The sequence below is a fragment of the Varroa jacobsoni genome, unplaced genomic scaffold (genome assembly GCF_002532875.2).
Source record: "Varroa jacobsoni isolate VJ856 unplaced genomic scaffold, vjacob_1.0 scaffold_413, whole genome shotgun sequence".
Lineage (NCBI taxonomy): Eukaryota > Metazoa > Arthropoda > Arachnida > Mesostigmata > Varroidae > Varroa > Varroa jacobsoni.
Window position 1 is genome coordinate 13158 of NW_019213315.1, and position 17767 is coordinate 30924.

Sequence of the window (17767 nt, forward strand, 5' to 3'; positions counted from 1 at the left end):
ACTTCTTCTCTTAGAAATCATCTTCCTCCCTAAGGATGAATTCCGTCATGTACATAAACCGCACCAACCCCATTGATTGAAACGGTCACTCACCCATGGCGTGCGCATTGGCAAGCTGCTGTTCGTGGAAGTGCTGCATATGCACCATCTCCTGACGCATTCTGTCGACTTCATGTAGCAATTTGCCCTTATCAAGCGCCGCACCTTCAGACGCCTTGCGCAGCTGGTCAAGTTCTTGCGCCAAAGCATTCTTCTCTTCGAGTGCCTGCATTCGCTCTCGGAGTTGCGCCTCAAGCCGCTCCTTACTTTCGGCGAGCAGCTTGTCTACAGTACTACTCAGCTTTTGACTATGTTCTTCATTCATTTTTTCTCTTTGACGAGCACGGCTCAGCTCTTGCGTCTTCTCCTCGAGCGCCGCCTCGAGTCGAGTTAGTCGCTCTTCCAGGCGCTTGTCGACAGGTTGCACTTTGCCCTGACCCCCGCTGCTTCCTTCACCCTGACCGGTCTGAGCCTGGGCTGCCTCGACAGCGGCGGTGGCCGCAGCTACCTCCTCGATCAATTTCTCTTCGCGCGCAGCAGCGGACAACAGCTTTTCTTCTGCCACCTGATCCAGTCCGAGATCGGATGATCGATGGAGTGGTAGATGGTAACGGATGAAAGGAAAAGATTTAAGATATTGAGACACGAGAACTGGGACGAGTAAGAAAATGAGATTAGTATTGCGTAGTATTGTAGTTCAGTCTGTATTAAATGTTTTGGAAATAGATTCACTTTAAAATAATTTTTTTCACTTCATACAACTGTTCGATTATTCTAAATGTTGCTAGACGGATTATTGTCGTTTTTTTTGTTATGCTGCTTGGTTGTAGAAACAGGGAAACTTTCTCCCTTTCTTTGTTCACGGACTAAAGTGGACCATCCCGAAAATGCGATAACGTCTTCATATAAAATCGAGCTTCTGCAACACCTCCTGCGTGCATATGCGCAACAGGTTCGAATCGGCGCCCCTTAAACTAGTCATTTAGGTGGCGTCCCTCCGATAATTATTAACTTCCATTATCCATAAGTGCCATGCCCAGCATTCTCTAATTTACTTAATAGACTTAATGCAATGCTAAGTTCAACTAAGCATAAACTGCAATAGTGGAATGATACTTCCATACAGAGAAACATAATTTTTTTAGCTAACTCTTGAAACGAATTTAAAATTCCGCCATTAAAATCAATTGATTGCAGTAATATTACCTTTGAATAATGGAACTGCTACACGGCCTGACAGACCGATGTTAAGGGCTATAGAGATAGCTGTTTTCACATCTTCGAAAATCGCTTTATTTATACCTAGCACATCTAAAGGGTTAAAAAACTCTTACGTCTTCGAGACGGACCCCTCGACCAATTCTTTGTTCATCTATCAATGCATCGCGACTCACCTGCAGTCGTTCCTGCAAGGACCGACATCGCTCTTCGGCCAGTCGAAGCTGGGCCTGATGCGCAGCGACCTCATGCTCGAGCTTCTCCTTGACATCGTTCAGTGACACAGATTCCCTCTGAGCATTAAGGCAACGCTTCTCCAATGTCGTAATTCGTTCCTCCTGATCCTCTTTTTGGGCGTTGTTCTCGGCAAGGTCACGGCACAGCCGCTGGTTCTCCTCCTTCATCTGAAGCAGATCTTTCTGCGTATCCCGTAAAACCTGCCGAGCGAACCGAATGATGTTACCAGCATGAGTGTCAAACAACGGCTTCAGGCCACAGGATGAAGTCTATTGTGAGATTAGGGACAAGGGAAACAGGAACACATCTTACATAGGCGTGACAATACTGCCAGCATCCCCAGCAACAGAACAACTATTCAGAAAATTCATTTAAGAGCGGCCCTTTTGCATAGGATCTCGACTATCGTTCCATTATTTTCTACCGGCATTTAGCAGCATCTTCTTTACAAGAGGAATATACTACGCGGGTTGAAGCCATTGTTCAAATATATGGTGAACCCAAGCATGTAGAGACCCAGCCACACACTAGGTAGGACGTATTATACTAGTTAAGCAGCTGGAATTCACAGAAGATAATTAACTGGGCTCATTTTTCAAACAAATTAGCTAGGTATATTTTCTTGGCAAAAGTCAAATATCGTTAAGCGATAGCACTTCGCTATGGTCACACGGTTTGATGAAGTAGTACTTTCTCTCTGTCTTATAGAAATATTATCACTATTTTCAGCTATATACCTACTAGGCCGTAAGGTTTTAGGCACTTCAAGCATAACATGCAAGCTGTGAGACCCAGTTAAGGACTACAGAACAAGAAGAGTCAGCTTAGCAGAGGGTACAACACGACGATCGTCACAGCTGAAATTCATTTCATCTATGAGAATGATAGGAGAATTAGAGCTTTATTCGTATTTCGAAAGAGGTAGAAAATGCTTGATTTTTATTTTCTTCTTCTTTATGCATAAGCATTGCCGTAATAACGTATATAGCTGGCTAGTATAAATATAGCGATAGGTTTTGCACCTTCGAGTTCGATGGGAGTAGCGTCGATGTAACGCAGAAGACGTTGAGTAAAGAAGTATTCGAAAATTCATCATTGATCTTTGAATCCTACTGGCATTTTTAGGTCGAACCCGAAATTAATCAGCAGTCGATATAGTTTTGTCTTTGGAAGTAAAGAAACAAGCTAGGTCGATGTCTATACCAATCACGTGCTAGAATAAAATTAATTTTGCTCAAAGCGTTGCAATGATACCAACCTTTTCCACAAATACTACCCTCAAGAATAGGGCGGAGGTATGATAGATCTCATATGGTATCATCCATTGAAACTTTTTTTCGTACTCATTTTAGAGATAGTGGATGGAAAACGATGGTGGCTTTTACCTTGGCCGGTTCCATGGACAGAGAGGCTAGCTTTAGTAGTATACGACCAGTTTTTGATGTATTGATAAAACCCGTTTCCGTCAAAGCTCATTTTGAGCATGACTTAATTTATCAGAAACCCCAATGTCTAATCGGTCTAACGTGGTAATATGGATGACCAATAATAGAGCGAAAACGCACGAAAATAACGAAGAACAATAAAAATTCTTTATGCCGACGTATAATATTTCTACTTGGCCAACGTTAGTTAGCCTGTGTGCCAGAGGCCAGTGGAGACATTGGCCTCTGGCACACAGGCCAAAGGTCAAAGCCAACAGGTCGATCTAACCATGTGCATACTAAGTCATAACCGAAAAATCTAGAAAGGTGGAAAAGAAGCCAAAATGATACCTATAAGCGAAAAGAAGAAGAAGGCAGTGGCAATGTAGTCGCCAATGTAACACACATTCTTATGTTTTGATAATGTGTTGCTTATATTCGGCAGCATCACAATATTTGTCTTTTGCATAGTTTCTACTTCTGGATCAGACAAGGGAAACATTAATTCAAGACCATCCATTTCTGGTTATCTATAACCTGCGCACGTGCCGCGTGCTTAACCTCATTGTAGGCGGCCATTTTATTCAACTAAGCTCTGCCTTACATTACTGTGAGTCCGAACTGTGCTTACATAAAAAGAACATGTCAACTTGTGGCAAATATGGGACACCTTCGAAACTAACTCAGACGACAATAGGCCCGTTGTTCGAAGGCGTCCTCTGTTGTGAATTGTAAAAACGACTAATTCGGTTCGCCTGCCAGTTGTACTGACTTTTTGATTTAGACCCTTTAAAATATTCGATATCTAAATTGCATTCATTCAAAAATCACAACTCCGCCAACGTCGTTCCGTTGCCTGGATCCCTCCGTCTCCACCCTGTTTCTAGCCTGTTCAACCTGCATATACTGCTGCACCGTATCGCACTTTGTACCCCATGCACGTACTATAAATGCCCAGAGTTGCACGCTCCATTCATAAAATAGGACAAAACGTCTATTTACGTATCGTCTAGGCTCATTTTCCTACATACTTCTTCAATGTCCCGGCACCTCGCCTTGAGCTCCACTATCTGACCTCGGCCGCGAGCTAGCTCTGCAGTTTGCCGTTCGAGTTGTGCTTCCAATTCCTGCACGTCGTTTTGCACGTTGCTTCCGTTTGCATTGTTATTTTGACCAACCTGGACCGCATTAGTTACCTGCTGTTGTTGTTGGCCTTTTGAGCCTGCGTCCTGCTCATGGCTTTGTATAGTGGGACCACCCTGTTGTGAGCCATTGTTTTTGCCCTGACTCGATAGTTGAGACAGCTGTTCTGCGGACCGAGCAAGCTCCTCTTCAAGCTGAGAAACTCGCTCCAGGGCAGCACGGAGCCGCTCTCTCACCTAGACAGCGGGCAAAAGAGAAGAAGCAACGAAGTATGAGAAAAACAAGTAATTTACCGGTATTTGAATAAAATACTACATACACGTCATGAAAAGTGACCTAAACGAACTCGAACCTAGGGCTAAACAATGCTCATTTGTTGCTCTAACATAAAGGCTATCTCAACTGCCTTTTGTAGGACTTAATCGTTAGCATATATCGTATGGAGCACTGTTTGAAACTCTACTTGAATCTTCGAAGTTGTTCCTAATATTTTCTACCGTTTAATGTGTAGGTAGAGAATAGTTATCTGGAATTAGTCAGACATCGTTCTTTTCTCCAACAAAGACACATTTTCTTTGCCGCGTCTAACGCATATCTCTAAGTACCAACGAATCAGTAACTCTAAGCGATTATTACTCATTAAACATCATTAATACGATTATATAAACGTATTAAAATTAAATTAAAGATTTCATAAATTACCTTCTCATCGAGAGCTTTGTGATGTTCGAACAGACTTTTAAGGGCTTTGAGCACCTCTACCTCAGAACTGACCCCCGCAGATGATTGCGTTTGTCGCTTTACTACGGTCATCCGAAGCGACCGCTCGTGTCTAGCCACGAGGCATTCGAGATGTTCTAGCAACAGCCGAGTATTATTTCTTTCCGCCTTGAGCTCTGTAATACCACAACCACACACGCGCCAATAAAATAAAAAAAAAAAAAAGATTATTCCGGCAGGTGGAACAAATTATTACGTACGGACGCTTTATGGTTTACCTGTTATTTGTTAGAGTACGCATTCAACAACAGATTCACTGGGAGAATTCAAATTAAACTGCATCCTTAACAAGCAAGTATTAAACCAACATGTGAAACAATATCATTTTCCAAGTCGATAATAACCCCTATGTTTCGTCTGAGGAGTTTCTAGGATACGTCAATATTCATGTAGAATCAAGTAAATAAATGTTTCTAGCTTCATACCTAAACCAGCACACGCCCCTAAGCTTAATGGGCGAACGCGTTGCCCCTGCACAATCATGGGGACATATCTAATAGGTTAGGAGTGTGCGGACTGCCTTCTTTCTCAGAAGGAAGCAATCATATCACGGAACATGATCGAATACAGAGGTCTGTCGAAGTGTTCCACTTATGGCCAACCTGTTACACGTTGACCACTGGCTGCCTTCGTAAGTTGCCTCCTCCCGGCGTTACGTGCTAAACTGATATCTTTTTGCAATAGAGACAGTCACTATTTTCCTGCGAATTATTTGTGGAACACGAAGAACGGTGCATAGGAGACTACGCTCAGGTGAACATCTTTGACACCCGGAATCGAGTTATTTGTTCCCAAAATAAATAATCCAGCCGAAATTGAACCTCCATATCCTTTTTGGGCTAATTGAACGAACCACCGTGAAAAAACATAACCCATGAAATAACAAGTTTGAATTCTGGATGTATCACTTTCTCAGAGAGATCCCAGTTCTTTCCTAGAAAAAAGGAGAAAACGCCCTTTTCTTTCGAACGGTATGACCTTGACTACGTATCGCAGGGTCCTGTTAGTCGGCTTAACTATAGCATTCACACAAAAATGTACATCTTTCAAAAAGCGACACATGATCAGATAAAGCTATAATGCTCCTTGTCTTTTTGAGAAACCGCGTTTCTGACGCCCTGTACTTAGAATTTCGGTTGAACTTGTCACCTTCACATTAGCTTGTTGCGAATACAATTCGCCAAAGAACAAAAACATCTCGGGTAATTAAATCGATTTTTGTTTATTTATTTTTTTTTTTAGATATGTAGTACATATCTGCCACCTGTGCGCATTTTTTGCGTCGACCCTGCATCGACAAGCTAACGCTTTGATATATATAACGCACACAGAAACGAAAAGTTCCATTTTGACCATTTTAATAATTTTTCTACGAACTTTTTGTCGGCTATTCTACTGATATTTGAAGCGAGCAAAACACTTATCAACCATATTTAATCACGTTTTGGAGAGAAACTGTCCTAGTACTTCATATCCAACAGCCGAATGCGCGATAACCGCCTGCATTGTAAACAGCCGCCACTTGATGAGAACGGCTTTGTGACGAAGGGTCCTCTAGTTCGGTTTCCAGTCTCTCGAAAAACTACATATTCGATAGTACTCAAAGTCCATCTGCTTTCATGGATAGTTTAATAAGCTTTACTGTATTACTATTTATTATATTGTTAAATTTTTCGTTTTTTTTTAACTTAAATTTAAAAGATTGTTGTTTGTTTTTGTTCTCAAGAGGTATTCCTAAGCGTTAAATTCTGCTTGCAGCCTGTCATTGGATGTCGGTCCCCTTTAAAAAACCTAGCCTGATTCGGGAGTTCAAGCTGATTGTGTGCGTATTCTAGCTTCGTTTTGTACGAATCGTGTACTTACAATCAGTTCCTACCGGGCACAGACTGCAGACTATAGTTGTGTTGAGACCTTTTAGTAATACCTGCGCTGGTGAGCATTTCTCAAAGCCTATTATCCCATGTATAGTACTCCCTACAAATTTTTTATTAGCACACAACATTAATTCCATTTATATACTCAAGTAAAGGAGGTGACTCAATGGCTGTTTATTGATTTCGTTCTGATATTCCTTAATCTCCGGGTGAGTGAGCGGACGAACCGACAGCTGGAGCCTGAGGGCGATGTCTTTCTAAAAGTCTTGTTTTAGCCGTCCCTAGCAATGTACGTTACTGCTGCTGTTGCTGAAATGCAAGTTTTCGATTACTAACAAATAAATCGTTACGGGCCAAGACGCTACAACAAGCAGGTGCGAACGAGTAAGCGTAGCAAACGCGTTGTTTTCATAAGGTCCTGACGTCTAAGAATAAACCGTGGGGCGGGCGCGCTAAGGTTCTGTTGGTGTGCGATATGGTATCGCCGCTAGACGGCGCCTCATAATGGAATCACAACAGAAACACCAACGAAATATGCTTTGACGTCCTCTGTTGTAGACGTTGTTTATAAACAGATAGAACAAACTGGATTCTCAATTGGGACTCGATCAAATACACCGGAAGAAAATATATGATAGACTTATTTCTAGAGCTTTATGATGACCAGTAGGTCAGTTCCGTAAGTTACACGGAAAACGGTAATGAGGGGGTGGTTTATGTTTTTAGCTGCAATTGCCTTCTAAGGCTTGCATTTTTTAGATAAGGCCCGGCAAACCAATTCTGACATAACTGCTTTAGCCTCTTTCCTCTTCAAGCTCCAAGCGTCAACACAATCCTAACCTAGAGATTGCTAACTATTATCTCACCACACACACAAAAGCAGGCGGGCTTTTTTTACCTTGTCAATACGAACAAGTTGTCTCGCCTAGCTTGTTGTTAACACGTCATTGGGCGACCAGTCGCGCTGGACGATAGCATAAAGCAATCGGGCGCACTGTTAAAAGGGAACAACACGCACAAATGCCGAACGAATCGAGCCGATGCCCTATGAAGCTGTTTCGTTGGCCAGCCTCTTGGCTAAGTCGATCCGATGGGCTGATTCAATAGAGACTCTTGAAGTACCTGCAAGTTGTTCGGGTGGCTTCGAAGCAGCGAGAAAAGCAATGGGCTCTGACGAGGGCGTTTAGCAGTGCTCCTATCGTAGTCGACAAAATAGGTAGGCGGGCATTCGTGCCTGCAGCGGTATCAATGACAAGCAGCCAAATTGCTTACTATGGTTACGATAACTACTGATACACATTAGCAGGTCGTACATAAGAGTTGCAATTGTATCGTAATGAACTAAACAGAGCTCGAACTACACAGACAAATAAAAACACCCCGGAAGATCCATGACGGAGCGCCTATTCATGAAAGCTCGCACTGCGATTACGAGTCAAAGAGACCCAAAACATTCGACTCTCGTAGACGTTCAAGGAACGTATGGAACGGCACAGAGATCGTGGTATGGATTGTGTTACTGCCTCGAAATAAATGGACACTAACTAATTGAAAACAAGTTATTGCATTCGAAATACTGTACTGCGTATGGTCTGATGTGACCCTGCTCGATGGCGTAACCCAGTTTATCGATGGAGTCAATCGGCTTTGGACAAAAACGAACACATCGTTGCGTATCATCCTGTTTTCTTTCTCGCAAAAGGGCTATGGTGAAACAGAATTATTTTCAACGCAAACCTCGCACATGGATAAAATCAAAACAAACGCGTATCTAACCACCCGTTCGGCACAGTCTTTACGGCATTTAAATATCACCAACAGTTAATCAATCGCTCCGCACATGTTTGAAAATGATTGACGGTTTAATTGAACAGGATGTATATTTGGATTAAATAAACAATATTATGCCTATAGAGTTTTGGTCTCATCCCACGGTTTGTAGTCGAGGCACTACGTTTAGTGGACTGACACCTGTGAATCAGTTCAATTTTCGTTCTTTACAGATCAGAACAGATCTTTAGCTAAACGTAGTACTTTTTCAGACACTGTAAAACAACTAAACTTTATGTGAAGTTTAGTTGTTGTTGAAAAAGTTCTCCCGTCACATCCGATACTTCGAATGAAGGGAGGACTGCCTTTTAATCAACTTCTTTCCGCAATTCGGGTCACTGCCAAGCCTCTGAGCTAGTGGACGTCATCAGTTAGCCATGTTATGACAACCAACTTTCAAGATCGGCTGGAGCATCAGACCCTTTGAATTACATGTGCCTAAATCGGGAATGCTGGTCGACAAATCGTTTTAAGCAGTAAATAGAATGGGAATCTATGCTTTGGATCTTAAGCGTGATTTCTGCATATCACGCGACGTATGCTGTGGTCACTATTGACAGCACGAGCATGACAATCCGTGCGTATTCAGTGCTACGAAGATGCCGCATGTTGACCCTTGACCTGTATCCAAGCAAGTAGTACCCAACTATTGTTGAGTCCTGTTTCCCATAAATAATACAAGAAGAAGCAATGCTTTGAAGAATGCATTTAATCGGAAGCACAATTTGAATTTTCGCTTTCTTCCAGTCAGGAGCTGAGATTCAGATAATTTCGGAACAAGGATATCCAACGGGCTATTTTGTATTATAATATATTTGTACTTATGTGCCCTTAAAAAATCGTTATCATGACTTGTAACAATTACTCGTTATTATAGCTTGCAGTATAACAAACAATGAGCAATGAAGAAGTAATATGAAATTAATAGTAATTGTGAGTAAGGCCAATCAGCACCTAGTAACGTGGCTAATGTTTGTTGCCACGCATTTCTGTACGGAGAAAAAAAATCGATTGTTTCAGCAAAAGTATAAAGTGTATTATTGCAATAAATTAAATTATGAGGAAGGTTAAAAAGCTAGAACGTGGTGTTAAAAATAACAATAAAGTTCCATCGCTTTGCAAACATCTTTGACGAACTAGGTCTAACGGTTTTTAATTTTTTCGTTATCCGTAAGCCGGTTGTTTCAACTAATCATCCGCTCTGCCCAAACGGCAGATCCCAAGATGCCCAAATGCAGAAAAGGTCAGGCTGAACGACGACTTACCAGCGATTTCCTCATCCTTTTCGAGCATATGCTCCCGGGCTATATTGAGCTCCTTGCTAAGGACTGTGTAGTCTTGCGGCATGGTTTGTGAAAGTTGGCGTGCCAAAGCATCTCGCTCCTTGGTGATGTCGCTAATCTTTTGTTGATGTTGACTCAGTTGCTCCTGCAACACCGATTTTTGATGACGCAACAGTAAGAATGACCGTAGATACAAATAAATAAATAACACGAGGGCGAAAAACGAGAAAAACAAGCACAGGCATAACGCTTTAGAGAATGCCCATCGTCGAATATGAACATGCATTCACAAGGTACTAATGACGGTATTCGGTGGCGACAATTTAATGTAATCAATGCAATTTGTAGAGAGACGCGCAAATAAAAACAAACGGGCCAATAAACGACTCCTTATTGGCAAGATGAGACGCTGAAAACAGTCTTTCATTGTCGAGCCGAAACACACCCCCGGGAACTATACAAACGGAGGGGATATCTTAGGCCGTTTGTGAGTTGTGCGGCTGGCTAAGATGGTCAATCTTTTCGGTGAACTTTCTTACAATACCTATCCATAGGTTCGGAATATTCCCGATAGCAGACAATGCCGCACCGCTAATATGCTTGCCGACGGCTAAACTTAATGTGATGCGGAATCGAAGGCGGGCATAGATACACACATGGTTTGTTTCGTGCTAGACGGGGCTTTTAGCTATATGAAGTAGTAATTTTTTTGCTAAAGATCGGACACGAAGCGCAAAGCATTTATTTTCTATCTATAGATACTGAGTAGGTACTGAAATTTATCAATTAATCAGCATGTTATAAACACATAATTAATTTTTCTTCAATTCCAAGAACAGCGCTAGTGTCGACACGAAATAAGGTGCATTAAAAACGTCCTACAATTAGTCTCTCTAGAAAAGAGAAATTATGCCGAAGTATATACCGCAGTCATCAACTGGATAATATATTAACACCAAAATACTACATAAAATCTACTCGTCATTTGTGAGGCACAATTTAGATTTTCATTGGTACAGGTGGATACACTAGTTTTACCTATTTCCTTGTTTTTTTATTTTCTCACGACTTTTATTGAAGAGGTACTTCGATAGTTTAGACACCGATGCGTATCACTTGTTTTATTTATCTCAGTCTAATCGTTCTACAAAAAAATTAGAAGATTTTTGGTCGCGCATTGCTGTGGGTTACTATAGAATAACGACGCAACAAAGTCGTGAATGGCTTGTTTATATGCAAGCCAAAGTAACCCCGGATGGTTTTTGTCTATTCATAACAGTATTATATGTATATAAGACAGAATCTATTGGTGACGATATACACGACTTCAGTTCACAGGCTTTATACAACGCTAATAATAGTTTTAGTGACTTTGCGATACTATCTTTGTGCGAAAATTCACGAAAATAGCTCTTTACTGGAAACTACGAAGATACCAATTTGCAGCGGATTCAGATAAATCGGAAGAAACGGATTTAAATAATCAAAAGTTCAGAAAAAAAATAGCAAACAATGAATTAACTAGTCTTATCTTCAAAGTAAATGCGGTAAATTTGTACGTGTCTTCTTAATCAATGCAGAACAGGCAAAGGGGGCTAGCTGAAATGTAAACAGTGTTAGAGCTATGATAGGCTTATGTTTGCCTGATCGATACGCGCAGATGGTGCGCCAAGCAAAGTGGTAATGCAGTGTGACCCATGGTGGCATTGAATCCATCATTCCTCGTTGCGTTCAACTGAAAGTTGCTTCTCAGTCATCATTCACCAGCCATTTATCGGCAGGGTAGAGACTTTTGATGTTTTTACCAGCAGATCAACACAGACGGCCCAACTTGGTCCTGATTGCCACACATCGTAGTTAAAAAAATGTAGTGTGTCAACGGTACAGAACATCAAATTTCAATGTTAAAAATCCATGTTAAAACGTAGCCCAGAATGAACGGAGGGCTTCCTCTGTCTGGAACGAAACGCTTTTTGTAGCTATTTTGCCGTTCTTGCCCATATCCATCTAAATCAGAGTCATTAGGGATGATGTACATTTATCTTCTGTGATGCTTAATGGTAAAGGCTTAGGAGCGGAAAGCAATCAAGCTAGGTTTGATCGTTTTGTTCATCGCCGCTTAATCCTCTTATTGCAGCTAATCCAGTTTCGCTAATACTCTCTACCTCTTTTGAAGTACAATATGAGCACGCAACTCGTTATCAGCATCATCGAATAAAAGAAGTACGTTAAGACATCACATACAGAAATATTCAGTTTTACTAATTGTTTACGTCGCGTGTTGTCAAATGTTGAAGCGGTTTACAGATAAATTTTGCTTTAGAAAGAGTGAGTCCCGCATTTTCAGAGCTCTGATTCTAAGATCGATCCGTGCTTGATAAACCAAAGAAGAACCCAACGATTGATGGTGTGAATTTCGAAAAAAACTAACTAGGAACTCTTTTAATTTTGTTGTTGTTAACATGGTAACGATTAATTTCCTAAACAAGCTTCGTTGTATCCGAGCAGCCGAGGCCCTCAGTGACGCACAGCGATTCACCTGCGGTTAACTGTCGTAACTGTTCTTCTCTCGATGGGTTTAGTGAAATATATGATATTCAAATTTCGTATAAAACGATCCCCAAATTCGATCTGCTTTTCAGTAAAAATTAGATCCAACGTGCCGAAATTCATTATTTTGTGTATCGCCCTATACTTAAACTAGCATCCGCTATGGCTTTCTAATAGCTTCAGCCTAATTTTATGAGCAACGGGGTCTTTTACTCTCTACACTGATTAACGTCATACACAATTGTTCTCGCTGCAGTTTTTTAATTCGGCAACTTAAGCGCTATCATATATTTGACCCAATTGACCCAGTAGGATAACTTAACTACGTATTCTCATTCCACTCGAGCGTTTAAAGGAGGGAATATATCTGACCATTCATACATCAGACAGTTCTTTCTTGATCTACGCATGTCACAATGGCGGATAAAGACTCACAAATGCATAACCTGCCATATTGGGTCGCTAGCTATGATATAAACAAGGAAGCTTTACAGAACCAACCCAGATGGTCCGTGGGGCCTGGCGATGCGCCGATTGCTGTCAAAACCAACTGGCTATCTTCGTACCAGTACCAATCAATAACTGAGGACTCTCTATTGCGGTGAAACTAAGGATGGGCGGACAGGATTAATCGTAAATAACCAATAAAACTCATCTTCCCTGACTCTGAATCATTAATCTAGCGGTGAATTCTATCAAAATGAGATTAGGTATCTTCCCCCATCAACTCTGGCAACGAATAAACACTGTTTGCCCTGCTTCGGTTTTACGAACGAGGAAACGTTCGTGCAGCCGACGGCAGTGATGACGATATTTATCAAAATGTATATAGTATAACAAAAATACATACAGGTACAGGTTACAGGAATGACAATAGAAACGACCGATTTTTTTCTTAGTAGCTTGTTGATATACATATACAGTATTGCTGTCAGAGACTCGGTCGGATCATATGTACGGTGCCTTCAATCCATTGTCAATCTATCCCTGAGCTCTTCGCTAACAGAACAGAAACTGTTGCTTCAACCGATCCGACTTTCGAACGAAAAACATGCTTCTACGTTAAAAATAAACCTGCTTCTTTGCAATCGCATCGCTCATATGCAGCCATAATAATAATAATAGCAATACTAATGTACGTGGCCCCGACAAAGATGTTTTTATAGCGACGAAGATCAATTTCGAACCCGAACCATCTTTTGAGTCACCAATCAAAAACTATCCTCGTTTATGCCTCCGAATTAAGCGCCCGTTCGAAAATGTTCAAGGAAGCTAGAGTGTATAGACGCAAAACAACTGTATGTATAACAGACATCCCTACTTGACTTCGTCACCTTCTGAATAACACATATCTAGCACATCATTAAAATTACCCGAAATCGCTTAATTTTTTCGATCACCGCTACTTAATCAATCGTTCTGTTTAACACGTTAGTCATAACGCAATCAAAGCGAATAGATCTCGACCTCGTCCAACATTGCGCTTCATTAATGGCAACATGTTCCCTTCGCGATACTTTACCGCTTTGACTTGCACGGCGGCGCTACATGTATTCCTTCCCATACGCTCCACCACAAAGTCTTTTCCCACCATTTTGCTTTTGTGAACGTGATACCCAATACCTGCATGCGCTTCTTGCAGGACCCGTTACTATTTTTGACTTTAAAGGTAATAATATATAGATCAAGTTTGGCCTAAAGCTAGGACGGACAACGACAGACTAGCAACAGAATCTATCCGCAAAGGAATAATAAGCCATCTGCGTTCAGATTTAACATCCTGAAATCTTCGCTAGCTTTGGTAAAACGCGTTTGCGGATGCCTAGATCGACAGTAGGCAAACTGATTTTGTGACTCGGTGAATTGGCGCATGTTTTAGAGTTTTAGCAAGTGTGGGGAAGTCGTCAAATGCAGCAGGCAAACAAATTTATCATCCTGATTTATACAACTGAAACTATATAATTGTGTATGCTATTACCTACCGGGGGGCATGACATCTCGGCTAGCTGTAAAAGATGATTAAATTTTTAGAAACGGGGTAACGACCACCCAGAAGCCTTCTCTACCTAGCAAAAGCAATAAAGTGCTAAATGTCTTCCCCTTCGAAGATCGCTAGGGTAATATTTCATCAACAAGATGCTGTAGTACCCTAGACAAGTTCGTATATATAAAAAAAAAAGGACACGCTCATCAGGCTCTCACGAGTATTCGAACTGATATCATTCCACTATAAAAAAATTGAAACGGTAACTCCGTAGTGATTTTTTACGTCAATCCTAAAAGCCTATATATTAAACATTGTGTAATAAGATGTACTTTGATTTGCTTTTTTTTCTCAGCTCAGTTACTTCTAGAGCAACAAATAAAAAAGCTTTTGTTTTTTTTTTAACACATATAGAACCCAGTGTAAAACTACCGAAAGGGAATTATAGTATTTTTCTAGCCTCAATATGTCAACGTGTGGACGAGACAGATTTTTAGCCAGATAACTAACGGCTTCTCCGTCGGTCTGTTTTGCTTACCCTGCTAATTTACATGAGTTACCGGAAACAAAGTTAGTTTTCAGTTTTGGAAAAACTCTACCTTCAATCAGCTTACTCATGACCTTTTTCTTTAACAAACAAATAATTTGCAACCTCCGTAACACGAACTGTGGAACCATTTAATAACGTTTACATAAAAGTAAGTTACTAGGCGCAGCTTGTTCGTTGCGAACGGATTCTCCTGATATAATACATATATCCATGTATTTTTGTTTCATTCGCGTCGCCTTTTGGCGTTTTCGTAATTATGCGTCGTCGTTTTTTTACGAGACGAGAACAGAGCAGACAATTTTAACTCTACATCGTCTATGGTTTGGTCATCATAATTGTCACCATTAGTAATGTCATGATCACCGCCATCATCAGCGTTACGATTATTATTATTAGAAGTGCTGGTAATCGTGACATGCCCACAAGTCCGAGATGTTAGCAGATACGGGCCACATCTGCCTTTTCTTCATATCATCTTCAAGTCGAACAGCGCGCGGTCGCTCATACACTATCAGTCCACTGCGGGGGCGGATTTGACAGCAGCAACAACAAAAGCAGCAATAGCAAAAGAACCGCGCTTTATTGACAGATCCATCCGGAACCGGGTTTATTACATCAAGGCATACATCCAGTATCGGTGCCGCTAGCGAGCAGACCCGCTTTCGCCTGTTCTGCTCGTGCGAAATGCGCCAACGATAGTAAGTACGCTATGGCGTTCAATTCCTGCGCCGGCCGTTGGATCTCTGTTTTCTGTCCCTGACGGCCTCAGATTCGCATATTCGATGATCGAAACAAGCGTCGAGAGTACGTTGTGGAAAGCGTTGCCAGATACAGCTTCAGCATAGAGTCAAAAGCGGCACACAAAAGAGAAATGGCGAGATGAAAGAACTTGGCCTGACCTATCTTGAGCTCTTGATGATGAGAACGTTCCGGGTCCGCCCATATTCGATAGAAATTACTGTTGAAAATCGACTGAGAAAACAGCCAGCAATAAGAACAACTGGTTAGGTTTGAATTAAGGCACAGCTCAGCTACGCAGCAGTTGACTGACCAAGAAAGAATAAATTCAAAGTGAATAATAATAATATTAGTCAAAAAAGTCCAAAAAGACCACAAATTCTAGCTTATGGTTATACGTCTGTTCTAATATCGTCTTGTAGTTATCGTATATCAAGTCGCCCCAGATGATAAACAGACTGTAGCTAAAAACACTTAGGAACAAACATCGGTCTTGATAACCGCGTGTTACCGGTACGAATCGTTGCGGCGGTTCAGCAGTAAGCCTTCCCACGTCGTGAAACAAAGTACCAGATATCAAAGATGTATACTACAATATATAGCACATTTATTAATCATTACGCAGTGCGCGGCAATGACAATCTGTTCATTGCCAAAAACGGTAAGGACTTAGACGGACCGACCACTGCCATAAGAGTCGTGATTTTTGTAGTTCTAGAAGATTTAATCGTGCAACATGGCAGCATACCATTGGCTCCTTTATGTCTTTTGGACTAAAAATTGCTGAAGGGTAGCGTGTACTTTTAAAAACCGTGTTAGTGATGGAATATAACGACTACCAACAAAAAAATCATTGTCAATAAAATTGTCGTATTCAGATGCGTGTGTTGTAAATGAAAAACATTATATAGCCAATCTAGGTTTATGGGCTTGCATTTTTAAGTTATAAACTATCCAGTGTTCATTACGATGGAACCTCACGCACCATATAAGAATATAAGACAAGATCAGCTATTTTTTTTGGCCTCTTTCGAACAATCTTATTTTGTCACTGATTATTTAGTAGTGGATCTTCAAAACATTATTATTATTATTATTATTATCATCAGTGTCACTCCTTTAATCTGTATTCGTATTTTACGTTTCGTACCAACACACGACCTGGTGTCCTGATTGACGGAATTGGCATTCCGGAATTACATACTCGCTCAAACCATCAAATGCATCAGATTTTCTATTATTACATGTGTTTATGCTACAGAATTTTGCTTCCAATTTTTTGCACTCAGTCGGATGCGGCTACATAATAATAATAATAAGAATAATAATAGAACATTGAGTTTAGCAACCGAAGGCAGATATGGGCTGATCATTCAAGTCGTTTCATAAGCTGAATCAACTTCATGAAATGTTACTATATCTCGGTCACAAAATCATCCTTTTCATCTTCTACAGATAATCCTGGATGGTGGCGGAGGGTGGCATGTGCGCGAAGCGTCTGCAGCGAACAAGCTCATGCGGAAAACACTGTTCACAGAAACGATTTGATTTTAAGATTTTTTTTCTACAGTCATAACAAGTTCTTAGTACATCTATTACGACTTCGGTTATGATTGAATATGAAACAAGGCATAGATAATACATTTGCGTCTGAATATTGCCTCCGCATATTCATGGACACAAAGTGTGTGATAAGGATACGATTCCTACGATGCGCGAATTCGGGTTTCTGTCATTTTACAAAACATAGCGTATAGGTATGAATCAGGCTTGAAGTTTGCCTCTCGCTCTTTATCTGTTTAGTAAAATCTAGAATGATTATGGCATTCCAGATATAGATGGACTGGTTCTACGAAGTGCCCCGTTACCTTCAGTGTACGGGGAAAGCTAGCAACGGCCAACAGCATGCGAGTCAAGGAAGTTTCAGCTAATCCTGTGCTTGTAAATCAGTTCCGTATAGAAAAAGTTAACGAGATCAACCTTGTTTTTGCACGAATTTTTCGTTGCCGTGTGCTGGTATATCGCATAATGAAAACAGTCTGGACTTCAATGTTAACAAAAACCATTTATAGCAAAAATACTAATTTCGAAATAGTTGATTTCATATGAGTACATAT

The 17767-nt window shown here is 40.9% G+C and overlaps 1 protein-coding gene across 5 annotated transcripts in view; it reads right to left on the reverse strand.

The window, feature by feature from the left end:
• Positions 1–17767, reverse strand: part of Liprin-alpha (PTPRF interacting protein alpha) — a 40349-nt gene that overhangs the window by 12661 nt on the left and 9921 nt on the right. For 2 of the 5 annotated variants that reach the window (XM_022832811.2, XM_022832810.2), the window contains exons 2-6: positions 9811–9973; positions 4764–4957; positions 3950–4297; positions 1434–1694; positions 94–604 (exon numbers count right to left, since the gene is read on the reverse strand). In XM_022832811.2, coding sequence (XP_022688546.1) covers positions 94–604; positions 1434–1694; positions 3950–4297; positions 4764–4957; positions 9811–9973 — 1477 coding nt within the window. Of the gene's footprint in view, positions 1–93; positions 605–1433; positions 1695–3949; positions 4298–4763; positions 4958–9810; positions 9974–10372; positions 10499–17767 lie in introns of those variants that run through there. The other 3 variants (XM_022832813.2, XM_022832812.2, XM_086968212.1) reach the window with 3 other exon arrangements.